Source organism: Melanotaenia boesemani, chromosome 4 (assembly GCF_017639745.1).
Source record: "Melanotaenia boesemani isolate fMelBoe1 chromosome 4, fMelBoe1.pri, whole genome shotgun sequence".
Taxonomy (NCBI): domain Eukaryota; kingdom Metazoa; phylum Chordata; class Actinopteri; order Atheriniformes; family Melanotaeniidae; genus Melanotaenia; species Melanotaenia boesemani.
Window position 1 is genome coordinate 31,955,057 of NC_055685.1, and position 10,077 is coordinate 31,965,133.

General features: G+C 37.4%; 2 protein-coding genes across 2 annotated transcripts; one reads left to right on the forward strand and one right to left on the reverse strand.

Moving 5' to 3' along the window:
• The first annotated feature begins 413 nt into the window (after nucleotides 1-413).
• Nucleotides 414-5,382, forward strand: LOC121638533 (glutaryl-CoA dehydrogenase, mitochondrial-like). Its single transcript, XM_041983375.1, has 12 exons — nucleotides 414-549; nucleotides 1,086-1,198; nucleotides 1,340-1,372; nucleotides 1,470-1,610; nucleotides 1,742-1,804; nucleotides 1,987-2,157; nucleotides 2,262-2,391; nucleotides 3,475-3,691; nucleotides 3,770-3,873; nucleotides 4,003-4,128; nucleotides 4,228-4,388; nucleotides 5,015-5,382. The coding sequence occupies exons 2-12, from the start codon at nucleotides 1,096-1,098 to the stop codon at nucleotides 5,086-5,088; spliced, it is 1,323 nt and encodes a 440-aa protein (XP_041839309.1). The 5' UTR covers nucleotides 414-549; nucleotides 1,086-1,095; the 3' UTR covers nucleotides 5,089-5,382.
• A 420-nt stretch (nucleotides 5,383-5,802) lies between these two features.
• syce2 (synaptonemal complex central element protein 2) lies at nucleotides 5,803-9,753 on the reverse strand. The gene is made up of 5 exons (XM_041982449.1): nucleotides 9,664-9,753; nucleotides 7,671-7,775; nucleotides 7,231-7,310; nucleotides 6,988-7,102; nucleotides 5,803-5,994 (listed from the first exon to the last, which is right to left on the reverse strand). Exons 2-5 carry the CDS (start codon nucleotides 7,743-7,745, stop codon nucleotides 5,803-5,805), a joined length of 462 nt encoding a protein of 153 aa, XP_041838383.1. The 5' UTR covers nucleotides 7,746-7,775; nucleotides 9,664-9,753.
• Between the last annotated feature and the right edge of the window lie 324 nt (nucleotides 9,754-10,077).

Consider the following 10,077-nt stretch of genomic DNA (forward strand, 5'->3'; position numbering starts at 1 on the left):
GGGCTACAAATATTTGGCTGCATAAATTAAATTTATAGACTAAACTTGTTGAAGTTGCCTCTTTGTGAGGTCAATGTCCTTTGAAATGTCGATTATAAAACTTATTTGCAGAGTTGAAATTCTGCACGATTCCTTAAATTAGCGACCAATGAGCTGGAAGGCGCTGGTCTAACACCCTCCTCACACCCACCGCTTGCATAAACGCCAGTTTGACTTTGGAAATAAGTTAATTAATTTATTTTAAAGTCTGCTGTAAATGCAAATGAACACTGAAACAGCCCTGAATATCCCTGACCGAGGAAATACACTCCGACTGTTTCATTTCTGCTAAAGTCAGTAGGCTACAGAGATTATTGAATAACTTAGAAGTTGCGCAACTCCTGTTCCTGCTCTCTCTCACCTCCCATAGCGGAAGAGCTCTCACGTCACGTGATTTATTTTACGTAAAGCTGTGACGTTTCGCCGGCGAAAGTGTTACTTAAGCAACTTTTTCACCTCAGTCGCTGTTATCGGATCATCACCTAAACTACATTCTCCCAAAGGAAAAAGGTATAGACAAATAAGTATTTGCATTGTGTTGCTAAAGTTTTGGTTAAAATAACTTTCAGGAAAGAGGGTTCAGAAGACAGTACTTTTACTGTCATTGAAACAGTCCATTTTATTTATGTTTATTTATTTATTTTTATTGCTGATAAAATATTAGATCTATTATCGACCATTAATGTATTGTAATGTAGTGTAGAAAGGCCCAACCAAGGACAAGAGTTGAGAATTAGCTTTCGCTAAAAACTCTGCATGGCATCAGCTACAATATTTTGTGACTATGTACAAATGCAATGTCCCTGTCAAATAACTCAAATAAATAAAATAAAGGTCAAATCGAACCTGAGGGTAAAGATTTAACAACGTTCTGCTTAGAAATATGTTTCCAAACTCAAATGGCTGCTTTTATAACAACATGTAAAAAAAAAACTTTAAAGATTTCTCTGTCAGCATTGTTTAGCCTACTTAATGTGACTAAGCAAGACTTTGTTTATAATTAAGTCACAATTTCAATATTTCCTCCTGTTTTCTTCGTCGTTCAGTAAACACACCATGGCTCTCAGAGGTGCCTTCACACGTCTGCTCACCAACAGTCACAAATGTGTCGCTATCACTGCAGCCAGATCACAGGGCACAACTGCTGCAGTAACAAAAGGTACATGAGATATATCCTTTATTTAATCTGCACTGAATGGTAAGATAAAATTTAGTGATAGTGGGGAAATACTTAAGACTAATTTTAAAAAGATATGTTTGTCTTTTATGGTGTCTAAAACTTTACTTTTGTGTCTCTCAGATGCAGAAGAAGTAAAAAAAACAGCTAAAGCACGTAAATACAGTTTTATTCTGTCCAGATTCACTCATGTGTTGTTTGCTGCTTATGAGGGTGACATAACCACTACATGTGCACGTTTTCTGACCCTCAGCCAAGGTTGCATTCAACTGGCAGGACGCTTTGGATCTGGAGGGTCAGCTGACAGAAGAGGAGATCATGATCCGGGACACCTTCCGCAACTACTGCCAAGAAAAGCTCATGCCCCGAATCCTCATGGCCAACAGGCATGAGCGTGAGTAAAACGGTGTTATTATATGTGGGATTATGGAGAAAAACTGTTTAATTAATTCTAAGGTTTTAACTTTTCACTCACTCCTTAATCTTCTTTTTTTCCTTCTTTTTTTAACATGCACCATACCACAGACTTCCACCGTGAGATTGTGTCTGAGATGGGAGAGCTGGGCGTCCTTGGCCCAACTATTAAAGGTAAAATAAAAAGTGATAAATAATTCCCTTGTAATCTTCTTCAGTCTTCATGTGCCTTTAAGTAAGTCTAATTTCTCAGCTTCCTTAAAATGCCAAATGTCTTGCTTTTTTGACATGTTTAGGTAGCATGTTTTATTTATTTATTTACTTTTTAGAATATCTGTGTACTGTTCATGTTGCAGGGTATGGTTGTGCAGGCACCAGTTATGTGGCATACGGTTTAATTGCCAGAGAGGTTGAGCGAGTGGACAGCGGATATCGGTCTGTCATGAGTGTCCAGTCCTCACTCGTCATGTACCCGATCTATGCCTACGGCACAGATGCTCAGAAGGAAAAATACCTGCCTCGGCTTGGTAAGTAGGACACTTTCTTCAATTTCTCCCGACATGTTAGATAGTAAACAGATTCATTCATAAAAACTTAACTTCAATCTAATGTGTGTTAATTTATTCTGCAGCTCGGGGAGAAATTGTGGGCTGCTTTGGTTTGACAGAGCCAAACCACGGCAGTGATCCCAGCAGCATGGAGACGAGGGCCAAGTACAACCCATCCAGTGGTACCTTCACAATCAGTGGAGCCAAAACCTGGTATGTCTAGTAATTAAAGACTAAGGATATAAAAATACGCTGTAACCTTCAAAAACTGATAAAGCCTCCTTTATTTTAAGTTAAAACTGCTCATGTACATAAATATATTATGTATATAGTTTTCATTATTTTACACTTCATTGGTTAAGTGATTATATTTACAAGGCAGTTTGTTTGTGTGAAGAGACATGATTTTAACATGGTTTCATTCCTCTGTGTACTTCTGCAGGATTGTCTTTTTTGACCATTGTCATTTCTTTTCTACATTAATGATCTCTCCAGTGCTCAAAAAGTTCTGTTTCCAACTATGTTTGCTGATGCTAATTTTCTCTCACTTGCACTTTGCTACTTTAACAACAGATGCCAATACTGGCTCAGCAGAATATTCAACATGGGTTTTAATTAAATTATCCAATTCTATGATTTTTGGTGGCAAAAACCACCCAAGAAATTTATTTAAAACTAAACCTGAATTAACTGAACTCTCTTTAAATATCATCAGGTAGATTTTTAGGAGTCATTGTTGATGTGAACTTAAGCTAGAGAAAACTGGATTAGTTCTTAAGGTAATAAATTAATTGGCAAAATAAGGAGAGTCGGCCACCTGATCACTACAAATGGTTCCATCAGTCTTTATTGTGGTTTAATTTATACCTGTCGTTTTTACAGTAAAATAGTTTGAGTAGGTACTTTTCTGTCCACGCGTCACAAAATCTTGGGTGTACAGAAACGCTTTCTTAGGGTGACAAGGTGATCTGACCCAGCTGTTCCCTCTATTCCTTTGTTTATGATCCTAAAATCTTTATCTTCAGCAGATGTTTATCTTCGTCAGCTACTTACCAGGCACAGTCCATTTTCAATAAAATACTGAGGGGCTAAATTTTGGAATAATATTTCTCATCTTGGAGGCTTGGCATTAGCTTGTTTGACTTTTTTTTTTTTTTTTTTACCTTTTCTTTTACTGTATCATCTGTTTTATACCTTTCTATTAACTTTATATTTTAAATGTGCTAAAACTGCACAATAATTCAATTTAATCAGCCAATTTTTTATTTTTTTAATTTATTTTTTGCCTACTGCAAGGATCACAAATTCCCCTGTGGCAGACATTGCAGTGGTCTGGGCCAGATGTGAAGATGGCAGAGTACGGGGATTCATCTTGGAGCGTGGAATGAAAGGTTTTACCACCCCCAAGATTGAGGGCAAGTTCTCCCTGAGGGCATCTGCTACTGGCATGATCCTGATGGATGAGGTTGAAGTTCCCAATGAGAACCTGCTGCCCAACGTCTCAGGTCTTGGTGTAAGCGTGTCTTCATACTTTAACACGTACCATTAATGTTGTTGTGCAGTAATATTTAAAGTTGACCAATGTGATCAGGGTCCCTTTGGTTGTCTGAACAATGCCCGCTATGGCATTGCATGGGGAGCTCTGGGAGCTGCTGAGTTCTGCTTCCACGCTGCACGACAGTACACTCTTGACAGGTACGTGATGTTTTCCACAGTATGTTTGCAAATATTAGGATCAGGTGACATTACACACATAAAAGAACTTTAAAAATACAGTCAGGAAATACCATGGAAACTGATTTTTTTTTTTTGTCTTTCACTCAGAATCCAGTTTGGTGTGCCACTGGCCAGGAACCAGCTGATGCAGAAGAAGATGGCTGACATGCTGACAGAGATCACAGTTGGTCTACAGTCATGTCTGGCACTTGGAAGACTTATTGATGAGAAAAAGTAAGAGGTCTCTTTCACAACTGCGTTCAGGGTTCTTTGTTAGTTTTCTTCACAACAAACATGATAACAACATCCCTTTGTTTACCCTCTCATCAACAGAGCAGCACCAGAGATGATCTCCATGCTGAAAAGAAATAGCTGTGGCAAGGCTCTAGACATCGCCAGACAAGCTAGAGACATGCTGGGAGGAAATGGCATCGCAGATGAGTACCATATCATCCGTCATGTCATGAATCTGGAGGCAGTTAACACTTACGAAGGTAGGCAGTTACATAGATCCACCACTAGAGGTCAGCAACACAAAGAAAATTGTAGGTTGGCTTACTATCTTCATAGGACCATTCATGATTCAAGACAACTTTATTGATCTCAAAAGGGCAATTCATCTGTTGCTCAAGTACATCCACATCACAGATAAAAATAAAACAAAGTACTATGTCATCACCAGCAGTCCAAAACTGAGACAAGCAGAGTGAACTTAAATCTCTGTTTGATGCCAATTATCTTTGAAAAGATCCTGACAATGTTGTTTAGGCAGTTCCTGTCCTTAAAGAGTCCATAAAACCCGGAGATGAACTAAATAGTTAAAGACTTTCAATAAATTAACTTTAAAAAGTGCACAAACATCACACTATTACCTATCCATGTTCATAGGGTTATGTTTTAATAGAGGTGTTGGGGAAATTCAACATCTTAAGCAAAAATGAAGAAAAAAAAACACTAATTATTGCTAAATATCCGAAATATGTTGTCCTATTGCTAAAGAGATGCTTGGACAATCCCAAATTAGTTTCAAATCAATGCAATGATGTTTACTAACAATTAAACAGTGCCTTTATGTGTGAACAGCTTGTTTATGATGCTTTTTATTCCAATTTTTTCATAGGAACTCATGACATCCATGCCTTGATCCTGGGAAGAGCTATCACTGGACTGCAGTCCTTCACTGTTGGAAAGTAAACCTTGACCAAATTCAGTATAGATGTCATGTGGAATGTGGCGGAAATTTACCTCATGTGCAGTGCATTTTATCACATTTCTGTCATCAACCTAGTGGGGGAAGTTCTCTCCTACTGCTTGTCTTTCCTGAACACTTAAGATCAATCTAACACAGCATTTGGTCCAATATGATGTCTGTGTTGTAAAATTAAACTACCTGTAATAAATTGTAAGTTATATTTTTTTTAACTGGGGTATTTTGTGATAATTTGAAGTGTAAATAAAGGGTCTGGTGAGTGGGAAGATGTGATTGTAGCGGATGTACTGTCTTCACTAGTTCTGCTGTTCTTAAAATGAACAAGTTGGTTGCTAACAGAAAGAGTCTCATACTAGGCAGCATATAAGGTGTGGTGTATTTTACAAAAAGTATATAAATGTTAACAGGTCAGAGAAAGATCATTAAGGTTACATTGTTTTTGTTTGTAGTAATTTTATTTATTGAACATAGAGAAACATGAATTCAGCTTTAGTTGGGGCTGCAATCATAAACCGCTGACCTGAAACCAAAGGCTTAGTCAAGCAAAGAGGAAGCAACGGCAAAGTTTAAAGGCATAAAAAATAACTTCAATATTTGAGCAAAAACATTAGTTTGGTCTTTAATATAATAAACCAATGAACAAGCTTTGTTTTTTAACAAAACAACTGGTACAGTTAGTAAGAATTATGTCACAGCTCTTAGCTCTGGCTAATGTCCAGACCCTCTCTGAGATGTGCCAGTGCCTGGTTGGCCTCCAGGAGCTCACAGTTCAGCTTAGAGCAGCTTTCCAGCACCTCTGACAGTTCCTGTAGCTTCACCTGCATCTCATCGCTGTTTTTCTCGTAGACGGTGAACATGTGCTCCTTCATGTGCTGGCACATCGCCTCCACCTGAGGGGAAAAAATAATCAGACCAAGTTTATTTGTACATTACATTTCATGTACCAGACTGTTCAAAGTGCTTGACATAAAACATTACAAGCATAAAAAACATTAAAAACAAAAGTGTTTCTGTATGCCCAAAAGTAAAATAGAATTTGGTAAAATGCAAGAAATAAAAGTTAGTGTGATTTATCAAAACAATTAACAGTGGTTTTGATAAAAGGCAGCAGCAAATAGAACATTTTTTTAACCTTGATTTAAAACTGCTGAGAGGGAGATATAAAAGGACAGCGTTACAGTAGTCTAGCTTACTAAAGATAAATGCTTAAATCCTGCTGAGACATCATTTCTTTAACCCGCCTGGTGTTTTTAAGTGATAACACGCTCATTTCACAATTGTCTTAATGTGATGCTAAAAGTCAGGTCTGAGTTCATGATTATTCCCCAATTTCTGGCTTGTTAGATGGTTTTTAACATCACTGTTTGAAGCTGAGTGCTTACTTTTAATCTTTCCTTCTTGTCTTCAAAAAGCCATTTTGTCAATTTTGTCTTTAATTAACTGAAGGAAATTGTGGCTCATCCCATTTCCATGGCTACTAGACCATTTAATAACACCTCCTGACCACCTCATCTCAAGTAAAGTGGCATTTTTTATGTAATTTTAACTTATGTCTGTTCAATTTATTTATAATATCTATCTATCTATCTATCTATCTATCTATCTATCTATCTATCTATCTATCTATCTATCTATCTATCTATCTATCTATCTATCTATAATTTGATCAATGTATTTGATCAGTGTTTGGACAGGACTATGGTCTCCAGGATTTAAGCAAGTTTTAACTATGTTGTTCCCACTCCTGGGAACATCTACATGCTGGGACCAGGGAGGGGGGCAGATACAAAGCGTAAACATAGGTTTGAATTTATTAATTAAAAGAAAGAAAGAAAGAAAATCATTACACTGACTTGGGCCAGACATATAAAATATGTTTGTACCTTCTCTACTAATTTCTCCTGAAAGCTATCCATCACTTTCTGGTCACTGGTGCGGCTATGGTTAATTTTTTCCACCATTTCCTGTGCTCTTCTGCTGATGTCATCTATGCTTACACTGCAACAGATGTTGAATTAAAAACCAGTAAGAAACAAGCCTGAAATGACCAGATTCTTTGTAACAGCAGTTATTAATCATGAGAAAAAGTTCAGTTTCACAGCTGAGCCTGTTCAGATGTTCTTTACCTTCTGTGCTGCTCTTGAATCTCGGTTATGCTCACATTTGAGGACTTGTCTCTGGATCTATCGCTGTCTGTATCTTCTGACTGTATTGTGTTGACAAGCAAAGTGTAGTAGTACCATGAATTTTTTCCATTTTTACCACTGTTAAAGTACAATTTTGTCACCTAAAATGCTAATCAAATCAGTATTTAAAACCCTGAAATCAGATGCGCAGCTTTGTCAGTTAATGCTAAAGTATGGTTTATCCCATATATTCAGCATATAACCAATAATGCTAATCATGATTTCTAAATTCAACTTATACATCCTTTTCCTTCTCAGTTATGAACATAACCATATCTTATGTAACTTTTCTGTGTAACTGTATAACAGTTCTGTATAACATGCTGCTCCTGTATTTAAGGTAACTGCATGTGACTTTTCATTATAAGATCAGAAATTACCATTTGTGACTGTTCATGATGTTTCTGAGGCGTGGACTGGGAAGAACATGGTATGTCATCAAAGATAAAATCCATTTTGGTCTCTCTGACTCAGCAGAGCAGCTTCTGAGAGACAGACAGACAGACAGACAGACAGACAGACAGATAGATAGATAGATAGATAGATAGATAGATAGATAGATAGATAGATAGATAGATAGATAGATAGATCAAGTGAAATGTGTAATTTAAACTTAATAAGATTAATTAAAACACAGTTTCTTATCTGTAAAACCTTTATTCTATTTGTGAAAATGCAAATTGGGCTCATTTTATGAAGTTTTCTAGCAAACCTAGACTGAGATATCCTACTGTAGGATATTTCAGTGCAGGTTTGAAGAGACTAATGACTGTAGTTTTTGTTCAGGACCTGGTCTAATGTGGTCTAAGATGCCAGAAACCCCATAAAATTAGCATAATTAGCATTTAAAAAATATAGAATAATGGGTTCACATATCAGAAACTGTGTTTTAATGAATCAAGATGCTGTTTAGACTATTTAAGTCCAGATTTGTTGAGTCGAAGTATTGTAGATTTTGATCAGGAACTGGTCTAATGTGGTCTAGTGATTCCCAACCCCGGTCCTCAAGGCACACTATGCTGCAGGTCTTATGGGCTCGACACACGGGAGGCGACGTCGCTCCTTCTCCATTCATTTCCTATCTATGGAACCTGCATATTGAGGCGAAAATCGCTGTCCTCCCCCAGCCAAGCCACAGGCGACATTCGTGCATGTGAAATGTTGCGCTCGTTCATGTAGACGTGCACACGATGCTTGCGACGCGACACAAGAAAATAGGAAAATGTTCCATTTTTGTGCCGCTGTCGCCTGGCATTACAGCCAACCAGCGAGAGGCTAGACCAATGAGAGCAGGCTAGACAGCTCAGTCTGCAAAAACTTTGAACATAGAAGAAAAGATCATTTAGCTTAATAAAAGGCAGCTGCGTGGCGCCAGAGTGAATTAGTCCGAACGTAGGTTCTGGATTTATCTGGATCAGCCTTGTGGTCCATCAAATGATGATATTCACGATGCTGTTTCCTATTTTGTAAAGTTGGATGAACCCAGAGTTGTCTCTCATTTTTACAGTAAACTGCAAGATTTCTGTCAATTCGTGCAAAATCTTCTGACTATCTGTCATACTTTGTCACGTCAGGGACTGGTTTGAAAATGTCAAAATCCCCACCAATATCAAAACCAATCATATTTCTTGGAGAAAATCGATCTTAGAGCGCGATACACAGACAGCACTGCTGCCGTCGATGGTCGCCTCCCGTGTGTCGAGCCCATTAGATGTCTCCCTGCTGCATTAGCAGACTTGAGAAGGACTTGTCTGCAGGACAGTGTGTCTTGAGGACCAAGGTTGGGAATCCAACAACTCAGTGGAATCGCCCTTTACACATATTGCAACTTGGAAGTCACGAGTCGGAAGCAGACTTCTGCGTCGTCAAGTATATCAGACCAGTAAAAAAATAAATAAATTTAAATAAATAAATAAAACACATATCTTACAAATAACAAATTCCTAAGTACAATATTTTGTTTGTTTAGTAGGATGACTCGACTTTTATGCCTAAGCTAGCAACAAATGTTCTAGCTTCTACCTTAAGCTAGCCTAACTGCCAATATTTGTAACATGTAATAGCAGTCAGCTAAAGCCAAACCACAAAGTAATAGATACGTGAATAGCACACACTGCACTGGAAACAAAAATTACTACACGATTGCTGTAAAAAAATGTATTTGGCTCTTTCATGACAAATTCAGCTAATTCTGCATTAGCTGGTAATACTTAACGAGTTGTATCTTGCTAGCTGCGGCTATCAACCTGCGGGGTTTCCAATAAATAAGTTAAAAAAAATCCCACCAACTGCTAGAAATTTTGGGTTTGTTAAGTTTCTACATGTATAGAGTTTAATTTTACATTACGAGTTGAAATATGGAGATGGTCTCACCTGGCTGGCAGTTAATAAGAAAAGTGGCAGCGTCACGCTAAAAATCCTGAATGAAATCCACTTGCTGCTTCTCAAGGATGGATATTCTTCTCTGTAATTTTTTCTTTAAATATTATGGATATATACTGTCCAAACTGCTTTAAACATAGATATAAGGTTTAAAATCTTGCGACAGTTACACACACACACACACACACACACACACACACACACACACACACACACACATATATATATATGTATATATATATATATATATATATATATATATATATATATATATATATATATATATATATATATATATATATATATATATATACACGTCTTCCTTTGGCTAGCTTTTTATGCCAGCTGGGTATCTGATCACTGGCAGGGCATAGCTGTTAATTGCCTGGATCTTGTTCTTACCAT